This window comes from Strix aluco, chromosome 3 (genome assembly GCF_031877795.1).
Source record: "Strix aluco isolate bStrAlu1 chromosome 3, bStrAlu1.hap1, whole genome shotgun sequence".
NCBI lineage: Eukaryota > Metazoa > Chordata > Aves > Strigiformes > Strigidae > Strix > Strix aluco.
Window position 1 is genome coordinate 17,145,319 of NC_133933.1, and position 26,888 is coordinate 17,172,206.

Sequence of the window (26,888 nt, forward strand, 5' to 3'; positions counted from 1 at the left end):
CCCGGCTCTTCCCGCCTCAGGCTCCCGGCGTGCCGCGCGCCCCGGAAGTGACGGCATCTGGCCGCGCCGCCGCGCCTGTTGCCTAGCAACCATGTCGGGGCGGCGGGCTCGGGGCCCGCTCCAGCGGGTGCAGCGGTGCAGCCGGGATCTGCGGGCGCAGGTAAGGGCGCGGCCCGCCCGGCCCGGGGCGCGGCGCGGCGGGGTTCTGCTGGCGGCTGACGGCGCTTGTCTTGTGTTGCAGGTGGAGGCGCTGCGGGCGGAGAGCGCGGCCCCGGCCCCCGGGCAGAGGAAGGCCCTTTCGCAGAGGTGAGGCAGAGCCCCGGGGGTCCCCGTCCGCTGGCCTCGCTCCCCCCGCCCGGCCCCTGCCCCCAGCCTTCCCCCCTGCCCTTCACTTTAGTAGCGTTCCGTGGCCCGGAGTTGCACAGTTTACCTCTGTGTTGTGGAGGGAACCATCTCATGGAATCATAGAATGGTTTAGGTTGGAAGCGACCTTAAAGATCATCCAGTCCCAACCCCCCTGCCATGGGCAGTGACACCTTCCACTAGACCAGGTTGCTCAAAGCCCCATCCAACCTGGCCTTGAACACTGCCAGGGAGGGGGCAGCCACAACTTCTCTGGGCAACCTGTTCCAGTGTGTCACCACCCTCACAGGAAAGAATTTCTTCCTTATGTCTAATCTAAATCTACCCTTTTTCAGTTTAAAACCATTACCCCTTGTCCTATCCCTACACCCCCTGATAAAGAGTCCCTCCCCATCTTTCCTGTAGCCCCCTTTAAGTACTGGAAGGCTGCTATAAGGTCTCCCCAGAGCCTTCTCTTCTCCAGGCTGAACAACACCAACTCTCTCAGCCTGTCCTCAGAAGGGAGGTGTGTCAGCCCCCCGATTATCTTTGTGGCCTCCTTTGGACCCACTTGAGCAGGTCTGTGTCCTTCTTTTGTTGGGGGCCCCAGAGCTGGACGCAGCACTGCACGTGGGGTCTCATGAGAGCAGAGTAGAGGGGGACAATCACCTCCCTCAACCTGCTGGCCACACTTCTCTTGATGCAGCCCAAGATACGGTTGGCTTCCTGGGCTGCGAGCACATGTTGCTGGCTCATAGTCAGTTTTCCATCCAAGTCCTTCCCCACAGGGCTGCTCTCAATTCACTTATTGCCCAGCCTGTGTTTGTGTGGGGGATTGCCTCGACTCATGTGCAGGACCTTGAACTTCATGAGGTTTGCACAGGCCCACTGCTCAAGCCTGTCCAGGTCCCTCTGGATGGATCCCTTCCCTCCAGCCTGTTGACCACACCACACAGCTTGGTGTTGTTGGGGAACTTGCTGAGCGTGCGCTCAATCCCACTGTCCATGTTGCCAGCAAAGATCTCCTGGTTGCTCTGAGCAAATCCCCTGGCAGATTCACTCTGTTCCCCATCACCTTTGCCTCAGAAAAACGAGCAGGTAGTTCCCTGTACACTTTTCCATTTTTCTTCTAATTGTACTGATCTCTTCCCTGCCCCTTCTCACTTGTCTCTTTTCCGGGCAGAAGCAACAGGCTAGCTGCTTCCCAGTCCTCAAGGGCTGAAGTAGTTTTAAGTGGGAACTTGTGCATCACAGGTAATAATCAGCTAAGCTGCTGTTTGGGCTTGTATTGGTGTTTGTCAGGCTGCACGCACACAGAGCTGAGTGAATGTCTGAGTATCGACACGTTTCAATAAGCAGGTGTGATTTGGGTCACCCATCTATCTGTCTTGCTTTCAATGCAGATGTATGCAACTGAAGAAATTGGTGGATGAGAATACAGATGCTCTTCACAATTTGAAAAAAGTAAGTATGGAGACAAATTTTTTAGTAGTTTTCTCCAAAATACATCACAGAGAGCGTTTAGAGAACACCAGCCTCCTTTGATTTTAGATGGCTCGGGACAAGAGCAATGCCTAGCACGGCAAAGTCCCTGACTGGGATCTCTGAGATCCATTTCTATTATTTAAAATCACATTTTTAATGCTTTGTTGTGTACGAGTTCTGTGCTTAAAATCTTTATCAACCCAATACATTGTAAAATATTTATCAACCCAGTGCATTGTGTTGGAAGCAGAGAGTGCAGATTTGAAATTTACCACAAAATTTCATCTTGGCAGAGTAAAAGGGCAAGAAAGATGTCACTAAACATGGAGTGACAGCAGCCCAGGAAGGTGAAAGCTCATAAGACGTGTGGAAAATTAACTTTATAGGGGAACTTTAACTTTGATTCTTTGAGCAATTTGTTGTGTTCTTCTCAGGCTGATGAGCCTGCGCCTGTGGGAAATTATAATCGGAGGAAAGAAGAAGAAGAAAAGCTTTTGCTAAAACTCTCTCAGCAGCTGCAAAAACTTGTTCTTGTCTTGGATCAGGATAATGTGACTACGAATTATGCAGCGTAAGTAGATTAAACAAATACAATCTGCGCTTTTATAGAATTGTACATGTATAGTTGTAAAGTACCCCGAAAAATGGTTAGCTCATCCCCTTTATTATCTTAACGCACAGTTAAAAAAGAAGTGCTGACAAGCCAGCTCTTACGGTGCTTGTTTTCTTGATGCAGTCAAGAAGGACTCACTGGAATTTTCTGAGGGTGTTGGTTAATGGCTGAAACATAATGTGATTGTTGAGAGGAGAGGATGCAATATGGTCTGTACACTTAGGGTGGAAACACCATTAGGATTTTGGAGTTTTTTTAGGTCAGGACAGAGAGTAAAACACAGGAATAATTCTGTATCTGGATAACGACCTTGCAGAGAAGGCCATACTGCGAGGCTTTACAGCAACTTCCAGCAGTTTTGTTAAAATAATAATTTAAAAAGTTCAATTTATTTTGGGTAGGGATGAGGAACATCAGAAAAATCCTCAAGCAGAAGATGAAAATGAAGAAGATGAAAATGAAGAAGAGGATGAGAGTGAAGATGAAGAAAGTAGTGAGGAGGAAGACAGTGAAGAAGCAGATGATGATGATAAATTGTTGGATGATCCAAACGTTAAAGAATGTATTGCAGTTGGAAACTTTAGTGCACAGCAGGAAGGGGATCTCACATTTACGGTAAATATGTCTCTAAACTTTTTTTGACTTCAGATCATTCTGTATTAAGCAATAACTATAATTAAATCTGCTTCTGGTTCCTTGTGGGATTCAGGGAGAAATGGCTTTTCCTGGTGTATGTTTGGCTTGGTGGAGTCCAGTGTCCATTTGCCACCTTCTGTAGTGGCAGGGTCTGTCGCAGTAGTCTGTGATCTCTGTTGGGGGAAAAACTAAGTTTTTGTGGTTTTTTTTTTCTCAGTTGTGCCTGGAGTCATTTTGAAATATTTGGTTGTCTTTTGTCTCTGTCTCTCCTAATGGCAAAGAAAGGTGAAGTCCTACTTATACATGACAAGAAGGTGGATGGCTGGTGGGTAGCAGAAAACTCGAAAGGGGAGAGAGGCCTTGTTCCTAGAACCTATCTTGCGGTTAGTGTGCTGCAACCTTCTTCTGTCCTAGTCTCACCTCTGTTATTTTATATATATTAATAATAATATAGCTGCTTAAACTGATCACAATGCTTACATGGGGGCATGCAGCGGTGTTTTGCCAGTTATTTGGAAATAAGACCATGTTTGTATGTGTGTGTATGGAGATATTTAGCAAAAGCAGTATTTTTGTGCCTGATGTAGATGTGACATACAACTGCAGAGAAGTTTCTTAAATATGAAAATCATAATCTTTGTCACTAAAGGTCAACTCTGAAGACTCCAAGCTGCTATGGACTAATTTGTGCTTTTCATAATTTATATGAAATGTGAGTCCATGTAAATGTTGGAGTATTTTGTAACTTAACACGGAAGAACCTTTTAAAAAATGGATTTCCAAGCTTTGTAACTTTTTTTTTCATTTTAGAGTCACTTACACATGTTAGTTTATATACTTAAGCACATATATATTCCGTGTGCAATTGTGGTGAACATTTAAATGCGGGTACACAGTTTGGATTGAGTGATCAGATGGAGCACAGCTTTTTACAGTGTAACTAAAGAGCATGTTGAGTAGCTAGCTTTTTACTTCATGATGCTGATGTATTTCTCTTTTTAAAGAATCCACTTTGCAAATGCCTTCTCTTGCTTACATGTAGGAATACTCCGATCTCTTGCTGTAACTGCAGAATGAAGGGCAGTGTTCTGCAGTTACGGTGCTATGGAGTGATAGGTCATTACAGACAGAAAATCTCCTCTTCTAAACTATTAACATGTGCTGTGGTTGGAGAAAACATTTTTAAGAACAGATCTTTTAAGAAATCATGCACTTTCCCTTTTGGAATCTGAATTCAGGTCCGTTATAAAGATGCTGACAGCCAAGAGCAAAGTGAAGAACACATAGAAGTGGTGGATGAAACAGCAGATGGAACTGAAATTAAAAAAAGGTAAATGGAGTGATGTGAAAGCAAATAAGTATAACATTATTCTTCCTCCTCCTCAAATCTGGCAGTATGTTGCTTACAGTGAGAATACTGCACAAGGGTATTTGGTTCTTTGCATTTTTCTTTTCAGAACAGCAGTCACTTGGTTTTTTTTCAGTTTGCAGACACACTTTTACTTGAGTGGGTTTGTTGGGGAGTTTTGCTTTGGTTTGCCTTTCCCCACCCCCTAAAATCAAAGAATGACTGGGTCATGTATCAAGGTATGTTCCAGCTCATGAGACAGTCTAGCAATTAGTCTTAGTGGCTGGAAATATGTCTTTATTAGTATAAGATAGATAAGGTTATTAAGCTGCTGCTATTTGAAAACAAACTAATATGTGGTGTTTCAATTTTTGTCCACATGAAGATGATATAATATAAAAAGTACATTATTTTTTTTTCAGAACAGATTCTCACTGGAGTGCTGTAAGAAGAGCTATCACAGAAGTAGGTGTATCTCTTACATAGCAACTTCATCTACTGTAATGTTAATTATTTTGTAGACAAGGTTTGCCTTTTATCAAACACTGTTTCTCATATTACGGACCATTGTTTTCTATTAACATCTCTGGTTTGTTTTTTTGTAGCAAGAAATGCTACAGAAATGTTCTCTGCTGCTTTAGAAATAGGCTGCAGCCCAGCAGTGTCTTTATGTGTCAGAATGAAGATGCAAATAAGATGTCTTTTGCTGTTTTGCCACAGTAGTACTATACCATTTCTTTTTCAAGGGTGTGATTTTGTTCTGTGACTGACTCTGCTGCTGCTTTGAAATGGGAGGGGAACTTAACAAAATGGGTGTCCGGCTGGGTTCATACATGAAACAGAGTAAAAATTCCTGAGGATGGGCTAAACCAGCTTCAAATGAGAAGAGGTGACTGATGCCCCAGGTCTCTGATATTGGTTATGTGAGAGTTCTACATTAGGATGGAATTAGCTGTTAAATATCAGGAATACTAATATCCCTTTTCTTTTTTATCTTTTTTTTTTTTTGCAATAGAATGACACTGTAGAAGTGCTGGCAACCATAGGAGCAGTTCCTGCCGGATTCCGCCAATCCACACTTTTCCAGCTTTTAGAGGAAGGTAAGGTTTTCTCATAGTAATGGCAGTGCAGGATTCTCGAGTGTCTGTGGTGAGTTTCTTATCCTCCATCCAATGCTTATGATTGGACTAAAATCAGTATTGCTTAATTATAATTGGGTAATCTGTACAGGCTATATTTGACCCATCAAATAATGTATAAAAGGCTTTTTTTTCTTCTTCAATTAAGTTTTAATTTATCTGTGTGAAGTCCTGGCCACACAGAGGCAATGACAAATTTCCTAATGATTTCAAAGATTTTCCTCTTTGGAAGATACTTCCTGTTGACATTGCAGAAAATGATTTTTTTTTTTTTTTAATCTTTTCTTTTTCTCTGAGATCTTTTGCAGTCTCTTCACCAAGTATCTCATGTTTTTTTAGTATTTTTGTTTAAAATGGTTTCAAATCAATAGCCCCTTTTGTTAATTAAATTACTGTGCTCTAGAATGAAATACTGCAGAACACTTACAAATAGTAAAAACAGTAGAAGATACCTCCATAGTATTGTTTGGACCAGTCAGATATTCAAAGGGACTTTAGCCACATCTGAATTTTGGGTGTTGTTCACTTTGTGACAATAAAGATTGTAAAAAATGTTAAGTATTTTAAAAATTACTGTTGTTATAGGCAATCAGTTTCGATCGAGTTACTTTTTGCAGCCTGAACTTACTCCATCACAGTTGGCTTTCAAAGACTTGGTGTGGAACTCTGAAAAAAATACTGTGAGTACTACTGGTAAGAAAGCTATGATGCTTTTGGTTTGAGAGAAATGACAGGATCTCTAGACCTGAATTGCTAGCAGTATTTCATATCGGTGGGTGAATAATGCTGTGAAACAGATGACGGATTTCAATGTCAATCTAGACTCCTTAGGCAGTAGATCACATCCTACTCTCTGTAGGCAAAAAATCAGTACAACTTGTCATGTTGGGTATCTTTTAAGAGTCATGTTTCATCTTAAGCTTGTGGGTTCCTTCCCTGTCTGGGAAGCAGATCTGCACGGGTGACTAGTCTGAATTTTTAAACCATGAACTTTTGCTAGGCACTGTGAAACCACAAATTTAACTTGTCTTCTTTCATTTTGGCTAATGATTATGTCTTCACTTGCACCATTTGTAGAATATCTCTTCCTTCTAAAACTTTAATAGGACCTTCTATCTGTCACAGTAAAATATTTGCACTGATTTCCTGAGAGCTAAAGGCTTATGAAGAAATTTTGCTAATACTGCACAAGCTTTGTGTCTAGTGAACACTACACTTGATCATCCCAGTAAATAAACACAAACTGTTACCACATGCAGGAGGAGCCTGTAGACATGATCTTTCTTCTGTTGTCTGTATTTCAGATCTATCCTAGACCAACTCGAGTTTCCCTGGTTGTGACTTTATGTAGCTGTAAAATGATTCCTCTCCCAGGAGTTAGTATACAGGTTCTCAGTAGACATGTTCGACTCTGTCTGTTCGATGGCAATCAGGTAAGTTGTTTGGCTATCAAAAAAAGTCTTGATGGGGTGTGGATCTTTCAGAAACTTTTGTGCTCTGTTTCCTCTGGTAGCCAGCTCTTCCACTTCTCTTAGAGAGAGAGAGCCACACACACACAGACAATCTGCCTCCCAAGCTGCTTAACTTACTCTCCGATTAGTCTGGCTTGATACTGGCCTGTGATCGCACACTGACATACGTACCCTTGCTCTCTCATTTGCGGTCACTGCAGACATGTAGGTCCCCAGTGACCTGTGGTCTGGCTAGTTGCTGGCACCTAGATGTACACACACACACATGTGCATTCAGAATAGAGAGCCCATTCACCCAGAAAAATAGTTATAAATGGAGTTCAATGAGAAAACAGGACAGACTGCATTGATCAGGCCCCAGGCATGTCCAGATATGAGTACTTGTCCCTCTGTTTTTTCGCCTGTGCTACTCCACAAAGCACCTTGTTCCCTCCCTTTTTCTGCCTTTGGTTTCTGCCCTGAACATCCTGCAGTAAGTCACAAAATGCCCTTCCCTGGCGTGGCAGTGTCTCATACCCCTAAGCAGTAACCCCTTTCAGTCTGGAAGGTGATGCAGCGAGAGCCGCTCCTGTTGACTCATGGTGATGGGAGTCACGCCTGGCCCGTGGGACTGATGGCTGTCCTGGGCAGCCCTGGGAGGGGCTGGGGCGGGAGCTCCATTCCTCTGAGTCCATAATTTCAGTTCCCCCACCTGCCATGGTGCCTCTTTGATCCTTTATGCCTGTGGAGATGAGCCTTTTCTGGGCTGATCTCTCCTGTGATGTGCCTGGGAATAGCTGGGTCAGAGTCATATTCAGATTCCCCCACCTGCTGGTGATCCTCTCTGTTCCTTTGTGCACATATGTAGAGCAGCTTTTTATAACAGAATCTAACACGGACAATCTGGCAGTTTTCTTTCAGCTGCACTGAACGCTTTTGGGGACTAAAGGACTGTTACTGATGTATATGAAGCAAGAATGTTTGGAAGTGTTCTGTAGCTTCAGAAAACTTCCTCTGTAGTCCTTTAAACTGAAACTGTCTGATACAGTTGAAGAAAAAATGTAATTTTATCTTTGTTGTGTGCAGTGTTGGTTTAATCTGGGATAATACTGCACTTTCTTAAAGCTGCACAGCTTTCTAGAAAAACTTGTCTTAGCTTTTTTCACCACTATTGTGCCTTAGGTGCTGAGTAACATTCACACAGTGAGAGCTACGTGGCAACCTAAAAATCCTCAAATGTGGACCTTTTCTCCAAGGGTAGGTATCTTGCTCTGGGACTGACATAGATGGTAACTCTTTACAGCTTCTTATTTAGTGATGTCTATTATGTCTGGTATTTGTGTTGAAAGAAAACATAGCGCAACCAAAATGAACATGCAGAAGAGAAAAAACTTGCTGAAGTGCATGGATTCAAACTTAAATTGTTTTAGGAAATCCACTTTGGAGAAAATTGCTGGGGGGAAGGAAAAGTAGCAGGAAGGACTGGTGATCCAGCTGGCAGCACTGGTTAACTTTGAATCAGTATCAGGCGCACGCTACGTGGTGTTCATGGAGAAGGGAAGAGACTAGCCGCTTTGCATGTGATCTTCTGGTTTGATTTCATTAAAAAAAGAGCATGTGCTTTGTCCCATGTTTCAGGTGCCATACAGGGCCACGCTCACAGTAGTAGTGTGGTCATGTTTTACCCCAGTTGTTGCTGTGTTCTTGGAGGGAATTAGGTGCTTTTTGACATCTAAAGTTCTTTAATAGCTTGTTATCACAAAACAAGTACCTTGGTAGCACAGCTGTGTTTCATGGCAAGATAAAGAATAGGGGAGCAACGTTTCAACTGACATTGGTTCTCTACTCATTTTCTTTTATATGCAACGGGATTGGGTCTGAGATCTTATGTGAATGAGTGATGTGTTCGATGGCCTTTAAAAATCAGAGGGTTTTTTTAATAGGTACATTCACTTTTCTCTCCCCCCCCCCCCCCCCCCCCTTCTCTCTGTATTAGGTAACAGGCATTTTACCCAGCTTGCTCGATGGTGACTGTTTTGTCAGGTCCAACTCTCTGTCTGCAGACGTTGGTATATTATTTGAACTTGGCATCACTTATATTCGCAATGTAAGTGTGTAAAGTTGCGGTATAAATCGTTCCAAGCACGAGTTTATTAAGTGAACCAGCTGTCCCATACTTGATGTTAAGCTGCAGTATCCCAGCAGTGAACTGTGAGATCCAAATGGAAATTTAACTGAACTTCTCCTAGCTTACTATAAGATTGTCTTCCTTTTGGCTTCTGGGGGGGAGGAGAGAGATGCTGGGGTTTGGAACTTTTATTTCTAGTCAATATTTAGAGAATAAAAGACTTTCTGACTAGTGGACGTGAATATGCCTTTACTTACACTGAAATAAATTCTGTTACTCTGCCAAAGATCTCATGTAATGTCATCGCAAAGGACCAATTCTCTCTTCACTCCTGCATTGTTTTTTCTATCTTTGTGATTTGTTTCAGACTACTGTGCTATATAGTTTGGAACCTAAGATTTTAACTGTTTAAATAGTATGAACACTAGCTGCGATTGATGCAGATATATCCTATCCATCTAGGATGTGCTTCTGAAAAGTACAGCAGGTAGTAACACAATAGATGGTAAGGCTCATAAGAACTACTGTAATGGAAGGCAGGTGCATGCAGGAGCATAAGACACACTAATATTTGGAGGATACAGTGGCTTTTTGGAACAGCTCACTGTTCTGAAAGATCTCAGCCATTTTGTCTGTCTACAAGACTGACTCTGAACACTTAGATTTTCATAGTGGTCACAATCCTCCTCAGGTGAATCTTGGCAATCAAGTAAATCATGGGTGAAAGATGAAAAGTGGGGTAACCACAGTGGTTAGCAGGCAGGGTATTAAATGGTGGGCAGCAGAATTCAGAAAAGATGGATAGAGAAGTTGCAGAGGGGACTATTGCTGTATTTTCTCTTTTGCTAACACCTGTATGAACTTAGGGTGCAAGAGAGCAGTGCCTGTGGAGATGTGGAGGACAGACAGGCTGACAGCGTGGTGGGATGCAGAACTGTTGCGCGGGGAGATAAGTAGAGTGTACATCTGTAGGTAACTGGAGTAAGTCCTGGTGTTGAACAGCATGTTGGTAAGTGATGGTTCACAGAGACCTAATGGGGCACAGTGACCCTCCTTGTGCTAGCTGGAGTAGTCAAGATTATGTGAAGTTGTCTGCTTCTGTTTAGGGAGGAAGTTTAAATGAAAGCTGAAGTGTTTACAAGTTCCTACCTGTTATTAGTGCTTTGGGGTCTGGAAATAGATGGGCTGGCCCGGAGGATCACCTCCCTTTCCCAGGCACTGTCTCTGGTACTGTGGCTAAAGCCTTCCGATGCACAGGGTCACTAGCTTAGAAACTCTGGACTCTGGAATCAGATGGGTAAATCCTCTGGGTAAATTTTTTCCCTCCTCCTTTCTGTCCTGTATTCTTTAGAGCATCAGTGCAGGTTTGGGGGTTCTTACTTTTGTCTCTGTGCATTTCTTCTTTTTCAGGAGCTTGATATACTTACGTTTCCCTTAAATGTGTATTTCTTGGCTTTATAAATCCTTGTCTGTTAAATATGTTCACGGACCATTAACTTCAGCATAACTGTGTGTGCTGTTTGGTGAACATCTTCAAACACCTGTGAATGTGACACAGTCAATGTTTGTTTACTAGAAATCTGGGGCTTTTACCATTTTTATGTGATTAAATAAGTGTTTGTGGTTCAGTTACTCATTATGGTTTAGCTGCTCAAATTACTTATGTTTCTCTTTTTTCCTAGGCAACAGGTGAAAGAGGAGAACTAAGCTGTGGCTGGGCATTTCTGAAGCTTTTCACTTCTAATGGAATGCCTGTTCCTTCCAAGTAAGTTTATTATGTTTTCCTTCTCTCTCTCTGTATTTATGTATGTTAGTATATACATATATATTAGGCCAGGAGTAAAGTTCCTGTTTCGTACTTACACACTGATAGGGGCAGGTGTAATCCAGACTAAAGTGCAGGATGTACCAGGTCTTGCAGTGAGAATGCTGGTCCTGCTTCCACCAGTGTATGTTCTGCTAAGTTTGTGTGGGAAAAGTGCTCCCTTGAGCCAACATTCAGGTCTGAAATGTTGCAAGTTAGTATGTGTGGAATTTTAAAATTTAAAAAATAAAAAAAAAAAAAGTGGAATTTTAAAACTATGGAAATGTCTGAGTCAACAAGGAGTTATTTAGAGTTTTGTATATAGAAGTAGAGTCATTACTTACATTGAAGGTGATGTCCTTTTTCATTCTGGCCTCCTCTTTATGTGCATTTTGCTGTATAACCCTTTCCCATTTAAAAATTAGAAGATTGGTTTCTAAGACTTGGAAGCAGGTAAGAGTTGTTGTGAATGAATCTGTTACTGTTCACTTGGAGAATGTGAATAAGCTTATATTTTGCAGCTGATTTATGATTAGTTCATGGGTCCAACAATCTTAAAGAATAAAAAAAATTACATATTTCTATTTTATTAAATGTAGGAAAGCTTTCTGTTAATTTGCAGAAATGATTCATTGTAGATCAGACTTGCAATACTTGGTTTTTACCAAATATATAGAGAGATATAGATGTGTATTCTGAATATATTTTGATTACAGGGGAGAAAAAATACCCATGGGAGACCTCTACTGTTCTATAAGTCTCTAAATCTCTTCTAAATCTGCTCTCCAACATTGTTTTTCTATTCCACTAAGTTAAAGATGTTATCTAGAGAGAGAAATTGCATGCTTGCTTCAACAGTGACTTACTCTTGACAGAACTGGGATTACATTAGTCTTCAACGCTTTAAATGTTCCATATCTAAAATTTGCTACATAAGCGATGACTCCTCAAAAACATTTTAGTGGAACAATTGCTAAATTTCATATAAGAAAAATAGTGGAGTCTTGTGGAAAAGAATCAATGTTGCAAATTTATTTTAAAATAATTAACTAGTTTCCCAATATAATACAAGTTTCAAATTTATCATTTGAGGTTTGGTTACTTAGTAATTATGTATAGTCATTTCATATAAAATACTAGTCATAACCTCAAGCACCGTGTCAGTTTTTGTTTGTGGTAACAGGTTTCTTTCTTTCTCAGAGGCTGATTGTGAGAACACATACCCTTACATCTTTTTATTCTCATGATGCTGCTCTTCTTTCACAGGATGTATGAGCTGCTGTTAAATGGTGGTACTCCCTATGAGAGAGGCGTTGAGGTTGACCCATCAATATCAAGAAGAGGTGTGGTTTCTTCTAAACATTACATAAGTGAAATGATACCACAAATGCTATACCTACTTTACAGCATGCAGTGCTCAGCCAAGGCTGCTTTTGTTTTGTGTGTTCCCATTTTGCATGAAAGTTGACTGTTAGGGCTGGTGGAATTCAGAACTATCTGCCACGGCAAATGTTTCTGTAATTTCCAGTTTCTGCAGTTGGAGGGTTAGTTCTGAGAAACAAATTATTTCTTCAACTGCACTTCACAGTTCTTGGCTATGGGGTGATGGATGGTACAAAGCTCAAGAGTTACACTGGTCTGGAGTTCCCAAGCCAGGCTCTTCAAGTCCTGTATCATCAATCCCATATCACTTACACACAAGTTCCACATGTGCATAAATATGCTACAGAACAACTGTACTGGTTCTTCCCGCTGGGGCTGAATAAGGCTTCCCTAAGAGTCGGGTCAGACGACAGACCACTTGTGTTTTAAATAAGGGCAGTCATGGCTTTCCTCTGGAAGCTGTAATAACATCCATTTGCTAGTGACACATGCTGCAAGCTACAGAAGGCCTTTACCTTTTGGGTTTGGACACTTACCTCCACATTACTTCATGTGTATTATGACTCCATCACCCCAGAGAGAGGTAACAGCTTATGTTAGACCAAATGTTGATAGAGCTGATATGTTGATATATTTTCAGATGTTCAATTCCTCCTGGTTTTTAGACCATCCTTTACCATTACAGTTTTAGCAAAACATCTCTCCTCAAATTTAAATGTCCATTCTTGTAATATAATTCTTAATGTTCTTTCAAAATGACAGATCTCATATTGGGTATTTCTTAAGCAGGCATTGGTGTCTTTCATCAGTTTATAACACTCAAGAAACAGCCTGTGCTTGCAGTGAAACTGCAGTCATTAAGTGCGCAGTCAAAAGACATCCTGAAGTAAGTATGCATGTGTGCTGCCATGAAATGGAAAAGTATTTCGGATAGCCTAGAATGGTTCCAGAGATCTAAAGTGTTCCCCTTCCCTGGAACACTGGCTATGGAAGAATCTGAGGGTTGTGTCACCTGCATATTGTACTTAATCTTTGTTTGACACTTAAAGCTGTTTTGTTGAAAACAACTAAAAAGTCTTTAAGTTTAGATAATAGTGAAAACTGTTTTCAACAGCAGGAGTCTGGCTGTTACAGCTTTATCAGTGTATACCTCCAAAAGTTGTGATAGATTCGTGGAGGTGCCAATACGAGCTAATAATCATCTCCATGACGCTGTCATTACCCTCAAGTTTTGCTGAACAGCGCTTAAGAGTTTTAGGAGCAGTTTTCAGTAAAAATCTCAACTGCATGTTCTTTATTTTCCCAATAGTTTGCTACCAGAAACATTAATTGGCAGTATGTGCTACATCCACATCTTGATATTTTATCGACAAATACTTGGTGATGCACTCCTGAAAGACAGTATAAGCATGCAAAGTGCAGGTAAGAATTGCTGTTGTGGAAAAGAACTCAGTACTGGTGAGTCTGTTGGAGAAAAAGCAGGTTCCTAAAGGGAATCACTCTCTCCCTTTTGTAAGAGAAAGCTGGGGTCTGCAGGAACAACTCTCAGTGATACAGGGGACTCGTAGGATTTTGTTCCCTGATAGCCCTGGCACTGACCAACCATCTCACAACGTTAGGAAGTCATGCTCCCTGGGTAGAGAATTTCAGAGCTTTAACTTTCAGTCTGCAGGTGTTGTGGGGACAAAGAGAAAGCTGTTGTCCCTGCTGATAAAAGAGAACAGCCTCTCACTGTGGATACTGCCACTTGGTGTGTTTGCATTTCAAACGAGTAATAGTTCAACTCACATCTAATGCATTGCCCTGTTTGACATCAGTTCACATCGCAAGATGCAAAACAATAGCTTGCTTTGATATGAAGTATGAATGAAGTGCTTTCAGTGAAATTCTCCCTAAAAAAAAGCCCTTGTGGATAGGTAAAGGGTTATTTCTAAATTTAAAAAAAAAGGCAAATAAAGGTAAAGGATTATTTGGAAGAAAAATGTTTCCTTTTCACCACTAATGCAGTGAGAGGTTAGACATGCAGATGGGTTTACTCATTCATTTCCAGTGTATGTGTGTTCTCCGAGCTACAGAAGAGGTTAGGCAGATGTTTTGGTGTCATTGAGGCTAAGTCATCCTCTATATTTTTTTTTTTTTTAAATTATTATTTACTTATTGGATAATGCAGCAGCAAAAGAGAAGTGGAAGAGGTTTTGCTCTGATTTTGCAACTCTCTTATTCCTTCCACATCTTTCCTTCAACAGAACTGTAATAGTTTATAGTCTTCTCCATTTTAAAATCAATTTGAAATACGGAAAAATTACATTTCTTAACTGTACTACAGGTGAATTTATATTGGTAATGCAAAGTGATTTTCTTGTGTTTTCTCCCATCTCTTCTCCAGACTGAATTACGTATCATCTGTTCCTATGGCAAATAAATTTGCCTTTGCACTTACTAACATTTTTAACTTACAATCTTTAGCCGTACGTAGGCGTCTGAATTACAGGTTCATCTTTTGAAGGTGCTCAGAACTTAACTCCCTGATTTTCTGAACTTTAATATACATTCCGTGTATACTGATTTCAGTATCTGAAAGTCAGACCCTTTCATAAACTAATGCTTTGTTTAATAAACTTATCACAGAGAAACTAAAATGCTTAGTTTTTAAAGGCCAATAGGACAATAGATCAGGCTGATGACCTCTCCTGGAGTTAAATTGCAGCCATTTGGATTCAGACTTCATTTGAAATGATTTGAAGGCTTTACCCAGGCATTTCAGAAGTTGTTCTGGTAGCCATTTTCTACTTTTTTTCCTGGTGTAACAAAGGAAGATTTCTCATATTTAAAAATCAACTATCAGTTTAGAAATAGGCAACTTAAAACATCTGTTATATTTCACAAAAGTAATCAGTTCTTGCCTCCATAAAATGTTTTGTTACTAGTAAATGGTCAGTGTTTATTAACTTTCTGTCAGCTTCAACATGAAGAAACAACAGCATGCATTAAATACTTAAAATCACAAGAGAAAGAAAACACTTCAACCCAAATTCCTCTATATGTCACTTGTAGCACTTCTATAATCTTATCGACAGTCTCATTAACTAAACAGGACCCCTGTGCCATGAGGTCTCAAGATTTGCTGTGTTTCATAACAGAGTGCTTCGATTCCTGCCAGTCATGGGGAGGCAGCTCTGCCCTGCCTGATTTTGATACAGCTGGCCTGTTCAGCTCAAGCAGGAGACCCAGCTATTACCTGGTAGCTCACCAGGAAGGCACGCAGGAGACTGATCCGGTTTGATGATGTGCCCCATTTGGTACCTTTACTACACCACTTGTTACCCACGTACCTTAACATCACCCACAGCACAAGCCAGATTAAGGCATAACGGAAGTGTGTTTATTCATAACATCCAAATCAAGCAGCACAATTTCAAATGTTTATAAAAAAGACAGGTGCAGAAATGAGAAAAAAACCCTTGCTCTACCCTTAGGTTAAATTGGTAAGGTCTCTTGCTTGCTGGTTTCTCCTAATAAACCAGCAATCAGTTTTGGTGTGTCTCTCCTCTCTCAGGTTAACTGTCTCTCAGCGACTGAGAGTTTGTACAGTCAGAGAACACAGTCAGAGAGCGTTTCTACTTTCCCTGCTGCTCTGGAGTAGTAGTACAGCCGATTTTCCCTTTGAAATAATCAGAGGGGAGGGGATGTGCTGAATACCTTGATGTGTTGATACCTTGAAAACCATCCTGTTTCATTCTTAGCCTTGAATATGTTTGTTTTCTGTTTCAGATTTAATCTTTAATCCTATTTTGGCAACTTTCCCTCAACTCATGGATGAACCAGACCTGATGGATGCACTTCGGGTATGTTACCTACGTGGTGTTCAATTACATCTGATGTGTCAGGATTTCCAGATTGTTTGCAAAATTTGAGCTTTTTTTTGTCCTGTGAAAAGATAAATGGAAAGACCCAACAGCAGGAAGGTTTTATAATTAAGTACGTGCAGATCTCTACAAGAGAATGCTTGAGTATGTACAGAAGGGATGCAAAGACATGAATTAGCTGGTTTGAGCACTGCTAGCCACATAGCCACAGCAAGAGCGTGCTCAGGTGGATGAGCTGTCTGAATGTTTGTCTGGCTTCTACGACAGTGCTGCTTTTGTGACAGGGAGGGGCTGACGTAGCTTCTGCCTGGCAGGACAGCACTCACTGTATTTACACGGCAGTCCCTGGCAGGTGTCCTAGTACCAGACAACAACAGCTGAGCTATTTCTGCCCAAAGGACACTACCTTTAGAAGCTGTCAGCCTTCGGGGTTAGGCTGTGTTTCGTCATTCTTGTAGGGTGGGAAAAAAGTGAACCTCGGTTGTGACTGATTTTTCTTAAAAGTAGATCCCCTAGATTTAATTTTTATGGCTCTGATAGTTTCAGATCTCCAAATCCTCACACCTGTAAAATTAGGTGAAATGGTTGTTTGCTTAAATCAGCTAAACTGGCACAAGGGAGGATTGGGGAGTGTGAGGAAAGTGGGACTGCAACAGGAGCTTAAACTACTGTGGGACTGCAGTGAGAGATTTTTGCAGCTAAAAATGGAATTGCTTTAGATCTCCACAATCTCAATCTGATTTTAAATTTAATTTCATTTTAGAGTGCTTGGGCAGATAAAGAAAGAACGTTGAAGAGATCTGAGAAGGTAACAAATTACAGGTTTTTCTTTGACATATATTCAATCTATTTTGAACTAGAAGCTTTCTGTCAGTGTTATTGCTAGTTAACTTTTTCTCTCACATTTATTTAGAAAATGTTGATACACTAAATGTGGTTCTTAACATTTCGTACCCATATTTATAACAGTAAACTAGGAGAAGAAGGAATATGAAATTAACTTGTAACTTTTTGTATATGGGTGTTAGTGGGGAAGCTATTACAGGTTCTCATACTCAAAGTGTGGCCCCTTTTTGTGATGCACTTCCAATACTTGACTGGTAAAAGCTTTCCACTGGTACAGAAGGGGCTGCGTATGTCCACAGAATAATCTTCCCTGCACCAACCTCTGAGCTCTAGTCCTCCCACAGTCTGCCTGGAAAAAGGCCCCAAATTCTGCAAATCTCCCTATGTCAGACAGTTGTAATCTCCCATTTTGGCGTGTAGACAGCTGGAGAACACCTGAATTGGCCATGTCACCAGGGTTACCTGTACCTTGTCCTACCTCCTGTCCTCTGGACAAAGAGAAGCTGTAGGTAACTGAAGGAGGAAGGCACTAGCTCTTGATCCAAGGCACTTCACTTCTTGGGAGCAGCAGCAGGGTATTTCATTCACTGTGCATGCTACTGGATAGACACACAAGAGATCTCCCCAGTTACGCAAACAAAACAAAATGCTGTTGAGTCAGAGTCGCTTTTTCAAAGCCATTCATCCAAAATGAAAGCTCATCTGTTCAAAGAATTAGTAACTCCTCGGTATCCCAGAACCATCCAGTTTTACCTGATTTGTCATGTGCCACTCCCACGGTAGGATTGCTGCCTGGTGAATTCTTACTCCTTCTTGCATGGTTGTATGAGGCTTAGCTGCTAAATCTCCTGCTGAGATGGGAACTGTTCAATGTCAGTCATAGCACTCACGTTTCTGGAACATTTCTGGAAGAGTCTCAGTCAGTGGTCAGTGAGTTTTCCAGGAGGCAGCGCTCTGTGTGTCTCCTCCATACAGGAAGGGATTTTTCTAGGGTGTGTGAGGAAAATGAGGCACATGAATCTCGTCTAGTTAAAGCAGTTGGGATCTTTCAGTGTTTGAGAATTCAGTTTGAGGCTGATTCTGAGCCTCTGGGTTTTGCAAGCTGTCTTTACAGAGGAGGGCATAATTCTTGCCGCACACAGAATGTCCTGTCAGAGTGTGAAATAACACTACTTAGAGTGTGGCCTTACCTCCTGCTAAGAGCCACATGCTGCAAGGAGCCTGGGATTGTTGCTCTGCCTAGGCCAGCAGAGAAACCAGTGGAGTTTGGGCTTCCAAGGTGGAGAGGATGTGGCACTTCCCCAGTGGCCGTGGCAAACAGTCTTGGTCTGCACCTGCGAAGGCTGTGGGGAACAGCTGTCACACGCTGGTGTTTTTAGGAAGAACTCTAACTACCCTGTGAGCTCCTGATGACCGCTGTACACATCGCCATTGTGTGGTAACACTGGCAGGGTTTGCTGTGTATCGCTGCTCTCTGTCGTTTGGAAAAGGAGGTGGGTTGGAGAGCAGAGTTGTTGATCTAGAGTTTATATAGCGTAGTTCTTGGTGGCGAGTGTGAGGCTCATCTGAGCTAGCTGATGTGTGTTTAGGAAGGTCACATCTCTACCTGTTGTCCTCCTAGGAACCAGGGGTTAGTTGAATATTTTCTTTTTTCCTTCCCTGTGTATGACACTTCTGGAGAAGTGCTTGGCAACACCGTGTATTTGTACTGAAGTATTTTCAAATACTCTTCTCTACAGAGAGATCAAGAATTTCTGAAGTCTGTGTTTGTCCTGGTGTACCACAACTCTGTCTTCCCTCTGCTCCACTCCACTTTCCTCCCTGACTACAAGTGGGCTGAGGAAGAGTCTGAAGCATCTCGCTGGAAGGCGATTGCTGACTTCTTGAAAAAGAGCCGAGAGAATGACGGTGCCCTTCAGTATCTGCTGTCATCAGAAAATACTCACAAAGCCTTTGATATCTCAGAGCTGACTTATGATTTCTTAGGAGAAGTGAGAAAAAACAGTGCTGGAGTATGAATGGATTATGGAAGAACAATACGTAAGAATGGGGTAACAATATAAATAAATTCTTACAAAAAAGCAGCTGTGTACTATCTGAATTGTAATGACTATTTTAACATATTTAACATTTTGAGAGACTAATATTATTTTATCAGTTATAATAATCAAATTATATTTTAAATTTTCCCCTTTGCAATGTTAGACAAGGCTATGGTTGTCTGTTGCTACATGTACCTGTTGTAGCCACGTCAAGTGCCATATTTTGCCTAAGCTGAGCAAATGCCAAGGCAGCACTTGTTGTCTCTCATGCAGCTTCCAATTAATTTCCAGCTTTGTTTTAATGAGGGTGAACAAAAGACTTTATCCTGGTACCCCAGTGGATTGGTAACAGGCAAGGAAAATAGCAATGATCTTTAAGAATGCTGCTGAGCAAGGTCAGCCAGGTTAGAGAAAAAAATCATCTCTTGTCCAATCAGTGGACAGCAGGTTGCTCTGTATTTAGACTGTTTTACTGTTTTTCTTTCCCCACTCAGAAAAAGGTTGGATGGAATGTGCTTGACCCACCTAATACAAATAAAAGCTGGTGAGAACTGGGGGCACGCTGCCCTCCCCCGGTGCATGGCCATGCCATACGGTAGCTCCCTCCGTGCTGACTTTCTGGGGCAGGCTAACGAGCTGCGGGGTGTTCCTCAGGTGGAGCGGGATGATAAAGGCTTCTTTGTGGGTACAAACTTCTGAGCACAGACTGTACGTGCTGCCCTCTCACAGTGGGAAGTTATTCATCTGATTTCTTTTGGGCTGGAGTGTCGGGATGTTTTCTGCATGGTGATGGGTACGTTGTCACCGTGTCCAGCGAGGTAGGAGGCACCGAGTCACAGACAGATTTGAGTCCAAGCTGGGCACTAGTTTTGTCTGGCGCGAAATGTTTTAAAACAAGATCTTTCAAAGACCACAGAACACTGCATGGAGCCCAACGCCAGCTCCCACTGACAGCACTTGTAAACTGGAGCCTCCAGAAATAATGCAAAACACTTCCCCCTGGCCTAGGAGGGGCTCAGAGGATAAGAAACATCCCAGATTTGATCTTTGCTCTGTATTGCGCAAGAGCTTGGCACAGAAGCCAAATTCCTAGGGCATCACTTGGCTCTTCTAACAGAGAGACATGGTATCTTACCAAGGATATCATGCTCCTCCTGCTGCAGAGTATTGCCTGAGTTAGTGAGGACAAAATGGCTTTGTTAGGCCATGAGGCAGAGCTGCCACCTGCAGCCTTTCATCCCACCACTTATCGGTGAGTTACGGCACGAAGCAGAGTCCTCTGCAAAAAACAAAGTGTGCTTGTCAAATCCAGAGCCAACTGCCAGGAGGTAAAAATCAAAGCTGTCCTTCAGACCTTTCTTAGGAGCACGTGGGCAAACTCACCCCTCTTCTACCAGTGTGTTCAGTTGTCTGTAAAAAATGTTTGGCTGCAAGTTTTCAAAGGCTGGACATGCCTGGTGGGAAGCCTGACGTGAATACGGAGCAGAAACCTCAACAGAAAGGGGAGGAGGCAACAACAGTGGAAGCAAAAATATTTCAGGCTTGTAAGTGTGCCAAGGACAAAGACTGATTGCAGGAAACGTTTCTGCCCTGGCACGGTGTAGGATTTTTTTTCTTTCCCCTCTTGTTTAAGACTTTGAATTGATCGTGTGCTGGTGGCGGCGCTGGGGTCCCTTTGGTCCCCCATCCCGGTGCAGGCGGCAAGGCATGTGAGGCCAGCTGCAATAACCAGAGAGCTGCTGAGGGCTCCTTCAGCTGGGGGAAGCGGCGTGGTGCCAGCCTGGGCTGGTTTCTGTGATTACGTCCCTGCGGGTGTGTCAGTTAAAACCCCGCACGGGAGCGGCACGGTGCAGGCAAATGCAAGCGGAGCTGAGACGGAACGGTCGCAGTGTCGGCTGAGAAGAGATGGCCTCGGTGGGTCCCCCTGCGGCCTCCACGCAACCCGCCTTGCCCTCCGGACCCGCCGTCTTCAAAACCGTCCCCTATGCGTTCATCCTACCAGAGATAGTGAGTATGCTGAGCTTTGCTGCCTTACAGCACCCCGCTAATGGCTCTAGCAAATCTAAAAATCAGGGAGCAGCCCCCAAAACGATCCTGAAGACAGCATGAATGGGAAATAACGTCTCTTCTTTTAGCTTATACTGAATGGACAAAGCTGATCTTCGTGACGTGATTTTTTGGAACAGTGTGAGGACAAGATACACTCCAGTTCCATCCCGGTGCCTCTGTGAGGGTCGCTGGCTGCCGTGGGGCTGGGAGAGGCTGAAGCAGTGCCTCTGGGCAGAAGCAGCTCTAGTTATCACATAGAAATTGCTTGAAAAATCAAGGGAATTTCATTCTCGGTATTAAGTATTTCCAGGGGCTTGAAGGCAATTGGGTGTCTTGTAACGTGTGACATTCCATGAATCCTTCAATTGCTTCTGGGTCCAGAGGGCATCCAATGGGACTGGCCAAGATAACCGCTGCTGTACTTTGACACAGGACACGGTGCCGGCAACCCACACCACCCGTGCTCCACGGTGCAATCGCCGTGGCTGGGCTTTGCCGGGAGCTGCCACCCGGTGCCAGGGGGCTCAGCTCCCCACTGCACACCTGGGGGAGTTTCATCCACTGGAGTTGGAACGGCACAGGGCAGCGTGAGCTTATCCAGATAACCCCGGTGTGCTATTTGTGCACAGTAAATATTTTAGGTGGATCCAGAGCGAGCGACTCACTCTGGGCTGGTGTGTGGAGTCAGGAGCAGACTTCCTCGTGCCGTGATTTCAAGCCTAGAAGATTAACAAGTGGGCAGGGCCTGGCTGACGCGGCCCTTCACCTTTCCCAGATAAAAGCACATTTTCTGGCTTCTCCTCCAAAGCCCTTGGGGTGAGATGTTTCCTTGCATCGAACATGGCAGCAAACCTTTCCCTTTTGTAAGAAACATTTTGAAGTATTTCCCAAGAGCATTTAGGGAAACTCGTGCCAGCTTGCGGTGCTGCTGTCGTGCCAGGATGCTCCGGAAGGCAGGTCCGTGCTGCCCGAAGACACAGGGCTTCCAATGGCTGCTGGGGCCAGCCTGGGAGGGAGGTGAGGAGGGACTCAGGGAGGAGGTGGTGTTTTCCCCATCCCGTGCTCATCAGAGGCGCCTGTGTTTGTCCCTGGCAGCTCTGCGGGACCTGGGTGTGGATTCTCGTCGCTGCTACCTCCGTCTCCTTCCCGCTGCTGCAGGGATGGGTGATGTACGTGTCCCTCAGCTCCTGCCTCGTCTCCCTGCTGCTCCTCTTAAGCTACCTCTTCGGCTTTCACAAAAACAGCGAGAACTGGAAAGTGTTGGTAAGGAGGGGCTGGGACACTGGCAGATGTTGGCAGCAGCAGTGTGGGCACAAGACGACCGTGGCTGGTGATGGGTTAGCCAGCCAGCTGCCGGCCCTTTTGCAAACAACCAGCCCTTTTTCCTCCTTTGGCCTTGACTGGAAATGCTGAGGGAAGCTGTGCTATGCCGTGGGTGCTGCATGGGCACAGGGGAGGGTTCGGTGTGGCAGGAGGGTTTGGTCCCAGCCCTGTCCGGGCACATGTGTCCCATTCAGGCACTTGCACGTGCAGAGGATGGACCTTGTCCTCAGGGCGAATCAGAGGAGGATGGTCCCGGGCATGCTTTGATCCTTGCTGCTCCCTTGTTTTGCAGGACAGTTTGTACCATGGCACCACAGCCATTCTGTACATGAGCGCTGCTGTCTTGCAAGCCAATGCGACCATCCGCTCTGAGTTTGGCCCCAACTCACCGCTTTACTACCAGCTCAACTGCGCCGCATCGGTGAGTCAGTCCAGAAAACCTCAGGCAGGCCAGAGCACCCGCAGTTCCCCTCAGGGAGATGCAGGAGTAAATACTAAAGCCACAGCAAAGCCATCCCAAGCCCAGCAGTGTCACACTGGTCAGGGCTTCAGATCCTTGTCTCTGTTGTGTTGTGCAGCCCATGTGGGCTTCTTGGGGTCCAGCAGCTCAGAGCCTTGTGTGGCTGCCTCCTGGGAAATGGTGGGGCTTTGCTGATTCTTTGAGGCTGGAGAGAGCTCTAGGCTGGGAAGTTTCCCCAGGTTGAGAGCACAGGTTGGAGATGGGGTTAGACTCTCCCAGCTGAACCCAGCTCCTGCTCTTCTTCCTCTCATGCAGTTCTTCGCCTTCATCACAACCTTCCTGTACATCCTCCACGCCTTCAGCATCTACTACCAGTGAGCCCGGCAGTGCTGGCTTCGCTTCTGCAAGATGAGAGCTTTCCCAGAACAAGGGATGCAGCTGCTGGGGATGGCGGTTGCTTTTTAACTTCACTGAAGGAGGGATTTTTATAAGGCAGCGTTGTGTCGGTGTGTTTGTGGGGACATTTCGTGCCTTGCCCATGGGCTACGCAAGGGGAGGAACTGGGTGCAGGCTCTGAGCCAGGCTCCCACTCTGATGTTCTGCCAAATATAGATCACCAAGGAAAGGAGAAAAAAAAAAAAAAAGGAAAATCACTGTTCCTTCAGCAAACAATTTCCTCTCTCATATTATTTTCCTATCTCTGGTTCAGCTGGATCACTCCCCAACACAAATTCATAACAATAATACAATATTGTGTTCCTTGACTTTCAGATCATTTCATTTGGTATATGCAGTACTTAAAATAAAGCATCTACTAACAGTGTCTGACCAAACAGATTTTGACTGCTATATAAACTATGTTCATTGAACAGCTAATTTTACTCCGTAAGAGTTAAAGATTTCCTTTCAAAAGCCAGAAAATGTTCACAGACTTAGAAAGCTACAACAGACTTTTTAAACAAGTAGATCATGAACTTCTAACAAACTTCTAGATGTAGTATAAAACTACAGCATGGAGAGACTTATTACTACAGTTAGTTACAGTAGTTCTTCTCCGGTGTCTGCTCATTGCCATCACAAAATCTGCAGCTGCAGAGTTCAGTCACCGGCAGTGCCATCACCTAATGTTACAGGCACTCCCTCCTCTCTGCATCTTCAGTGCTGGAGTGACTGGTGGAGGGAGCTCCCTCCTCTCTCTGCCCCAGATAATCCTCCACTTCTGGGATAGCATTGACTCGCAGTACATCTAAGTAGAGAAGGTAGTCCTGGAGACAAGCTGGCAATGGCAATTCGCGGATAAACCGGTCCGATCGCAGGCGTTCACTCGTTAAAATGGACCGGATCTCAAGACGACAGAGATGAGACAGGCAAGGAATGAAGGCTGAAAAATTAAAGAACAAGTCAAACGCTGAACAGGACACCATGGGATTACATCGCTTGCCTACGGTTACCTGGTTTGGCTGGATCCCATGTGAACCCCCCAGGCCCTGGCAGATAATGAGGCATAGTTCCTGATAGGGAAGGGCTGTTGTCTGCTAGAATCGGTGTTTTAGACATTTCCCTATAGGAGCTAGAAAAGGTACCTTAAACTTCTAGAAACAAAGTATCAAAGACTCATTTTATCCTTAGTCAGAGTTTCATCTAACCAGTCTAGAACAGCTACCTGCTTGGGGAGAGAGAGGCCCATGCCACCCTACAAGAAATGAAAAATGAAGTCTAGAAGTAAATCAAGCAACAACAAAATAACCCAAGGGAAAGCACTTGTAGGATAAGTACTAAATGACAGCATGACTCAGCATACGATCCCAAATGTTCTAACGTGGTGCTAAATAACTTGACTTACGACAAGCACCGTGCCGGAAGATACACAAACACATCTGTAAATGTGCATTCAAACACAAACTTTCCTATCAGCTTATCCTGATACAAAACTCCAGTGCCTCCAAACTACCCTAGAGTGGCTTCTTCGTTTATTTATTCACAAGCAATCTGTAACATTAACTGCAACAATTTCTGAATTGCAGTATAGAAGGGTAAGTACGGCATTTTGCAAGCCTTCAGGTGTGAACACCTGTTCCTGAACTTTTCCACACGAACCCTTCATTTTTAATTTCCTGTGCTCCCTCACATGACCAGCTTGGTGTTTCTCAAGAGGGGAAGGCTGCCTCTCAGCACAGCAGCTGGCCTGCTTGCCCTGACTCCTCTTGGCTTCAGGAATGAAAAAGCGAAAACTTTCAACCTTCCCCCCTCTGCTTTTTACTCTCCACTTTCTCTCTTCGGCTTTAGTTACTGGATGATATTACAACACAAATATATTTACTAATAGCAAAGGAAACAAAGAAAGGACTTCACCTAAATTTCCCCAAATAAATTCTTTTTTTCCCCTCCAAAAAGTTATCCTAATTAGCTTCAAATATTCCAAACAAAGTATTATTTAACAATATTAGACATTTTAAACTTAGACATTTTAAAACTTATTATAGACCCTTTTAAAGAAGGATTTGCTTTGAAGTGAACCAAAGACATCTGAGTGCAATTTTTCAGTAACATAATGCACAGGTCACAGAACACGACCTGTACGTTAAAGCTGCTTTTCTGAAGGGTGAATACAGTGAGCACTAGTGTTTTCCTGGACAACCAATTACTGAATCTTTTTGGACTGACCACATTTTGATGACAGGAGTGACAATGAACAGCTAGATCTGTAGGTATTTAATATGATGATTTATGTGGTTTGTATTTTAATTACTGTCAAATGTTTACAGAACAGCATAGACTTCACTGGAAACACAAATCTAAAAAAAAAAAATCAGTGGGATATTGTCTAGAAAATGTAACCAGGTAATACTGATCATCTTCCCTTAGATCTTCCAAGAGGCACAGTACTAATTTACAGTCACTACCCATATTTTATAGCACATGCATTAATTTGAAGTGGACAAGATAGCCTAAACTGAGAACACCTACTTGGAACATGCTAACTCTGAATTGAACAATGTAATGAGTAAAGTTAATTCAAATATGTTTGGCTTGCTTGCTTGTTTAGGGTAACTGCTATTCCTGCTCCCCAGTTTCTGGATGAGCAATATCTATCGACTATTGAACCTTCTCTGCCATCGTGCATGAGCACACAGAGCTGTTTCCCACTTACGGCCTGGAAGCTGGCATACACAGACACTTTCTTCCTCTAACCTTATTGCTTACCAAAATGGCTCTTGGGAGTCCCACTGAACCTCTCTTTGTAGTCAGAAAGGTCTTGCTCTACAGCTGGAGGAAGTCTCTTCCAGTTTGTGAACTCCAGGATGAAATTAAGGGCATTCTCACTCACAGAGAAAATCCTGCATAACAGAAACTCACATAAAACATCATTTTACACAACAGCATAAATTTAATAATGAAAACAACGCATAGAAAGCTTTACTATTTTCTAACAAATCTTGAACAACCTACATCCTAAGCCCATAAACAGAAAACCATTAAAGAGAGATCCAAAGTAATTTTGACAGCACAAGCCTTTACTGATGTATTTTTATCTTACTCCACTTTTTTTTAAAAGTAAGTTAGACTGTAAGAGAAAAATACCTGCTCTGAAATTTAAATGCCTCAGTAATAGGCAGCATTCCCCTCTGCACTAATTTCTTACTCCATTTCCACCTAAATTTTAGTAAGGGGTCAAGACATCAGAGCATTATAAGCATTACCATCATTTTTTGGGAAAAAAATGCACATATATTCAGCTACTTATTTATTAAAACAAAACCCCTCAAAATTTGCAAGTGTTTCAAACTCTCCTTCTACCAGAGACTGCATTTATATGTATTCAGAAATCAGTATGATTTACATTTCAAATCATTAGCATGTGTGAGGAACTTTTAACAATAATAAAGCTGAATTGAATAAAGTGTTTAAGGAGGTTTAAGTAACAGCAAGTAAACCAGCTGTGCTAGTATTGCACGTGCTGGAGAGCTGTGCG

General features: G+C 43.1%; 3 protein-coding genes across 12 annotated transcripts in view; 2 read left to right on the forward strand and 1 right to left on the reverse strand.

Annotated features, from left to right (window-relative positions):
- Positions 1-77: 77 nt before the first annotated feature.
- On the forward strand, positions 78-22,289 carry NPHP1 (nephrocystin 1). Of its 5 annotated transcripts, none has more exons than XM_074817580.1 (21): positions 78-160; positions 242-306; positions 1,746-1,806; positions 2,262-2,398; positions 2,842-3,055; positions 3,358-3,459; positions 4,315-4,406; positions 4,847-4,889; positions 5,440-5,524; positions 6,149-6,243; positions 6,868-6,996; positions 8,197-8,271; positions 9,011-9,121; positions 10,825-10,907; positions 12,213-12,289; positions 13,116-13,215; positions 13,639-13,751; positions 16,101-16,174; positions 16,959-17,003; positions 18,781-19,081; positions 22,228-22,289. In XM_074817580.1, the coding sequence occupies exons 1-20, from the start codon at positions 92-94 to the stop codon at positions 19,057-19,059; spliced, it is 2,049 nt and encodes a 682-aa protein (XP_074673681.1). In that variant the 5' UTR covers positions 78-91; the 3' UTR covers positions 19,060-19,081; positions 22,228-22,289. The 5 variants fall into 5 exon arrangements, with proteins under 5 accessions (XP_074673681.1, XP_074673680.1, XP_074673679.1 ...); XM_074817579.1 differs by lacking the exon at positions 22,228-22,289 and adding an exon at positions 19,578-20,683; XM_074817578.1 differs by lacking the exon at positions 22,228-22,289 and having other exon boundaries at positions 18,781-20,687.
- On the forward strand, positions 20,989-23,736 carry MALL (mal, T cell differentiation protein like). Of its 2 annotated transcripts, XM_074817592.1 has the most exons (4): positions 20,989-21,090; positions 22,228-22,395; positions 22,748-22,876; positions 23,231-23,736. In XM_074817592.1, exons 1-4 carry the CDS (start codon positions 20,989-20,991, stop codon positions 23,291-23,293), a joined length of 462 nt encoding a protein of 153 aa, XP_074673693.1. In that variant the 3' UTR covers positions 23,294-23,736. The 2 variants fall into 2 exon arrangements, with proteins under 2 accessions (XP_074673693.1, XP_074673692.1); XM_074817591.1 differs by having other exon boundaries at positions 22,748-23,248.
- Positions 23,667-26,888, reverse strand: part of ASB3 (ankyrin repeat and SOCS box containing 3) — a 32,555-nt gene continuing 29,333 nt past the window's right edge. For all 5 annotated transcript variants that reach the window (XM_074817588.1, XM_074817586.1, XM_074817584.1 and 2 more), the window contains 2 exons: positions 26,120-26,253; positions 23,667-24,296 (listed from right to left, as the gene is read on the reverse strand). In XM_074817588.1, coding sequence (XP_074673689.1) covers positions 24,043-24,296; positions 26,120-26,253 — 388 coding nt within the window. In that variant the 3' untranslated portion in view covers positions 23,667-24,042. The remainder of the gene's footprint in view (positions 24,297-26,119; positions 26,254-26,888) is intronic.

What these genes read in the sequence shown, in the direction of transcription:
- MALL (XM_074817591.1), top strand. Translation starts at nt 20,989, where the DNA reads ATGGCCTCGGTGGGTCCCCCTGCGGCCTCCACGCAACCCGCCTTGCCC. An exon ending in CGTTCATCCTACCAGAGATA is followed by an intron (nt 21,091 to 22,227) that starts GTGAGTATGCTG and finishes TGTCCCTGGCAG; the next exon opens with CTCTGCGGGACCTGGGTGTG. An exon ending in GCGAGAACTGGAAAGTGTTG is followed by an intron (nt 22,396 to 22,747) that starts GTAAGGAGGGGC and finishes CTTGTTTTGCAG; the next exon opens with GACAGTTTGTACCATGGCAC.
- NPHP1 (XM_074817580.1), top strand. Translation starts at nt 92, where the DNA reads ATGTCGGGGCGGCGGGCTCGGGGCCCGCTCCAGCGGGTGCAGCGGTGC. An exon ending in GTGACTACGAATTATGCAGC is followed by an intron (nt 2,399 to 2,841) that starts GTAAGTAGATTA and finishes TATTTTGGGTAG; the next exon opens with GGATGAGGAACATCAGAAAA. An exon ending in GGAATGCCTGTTCCTTCCAA is followed by an intron (nt 10,908 to 12,212) that starts GTAAGTTTATTA and finishes CTTCTTTCACAG; the next exon opens with GATGTATGAGCTGCTGTTAA.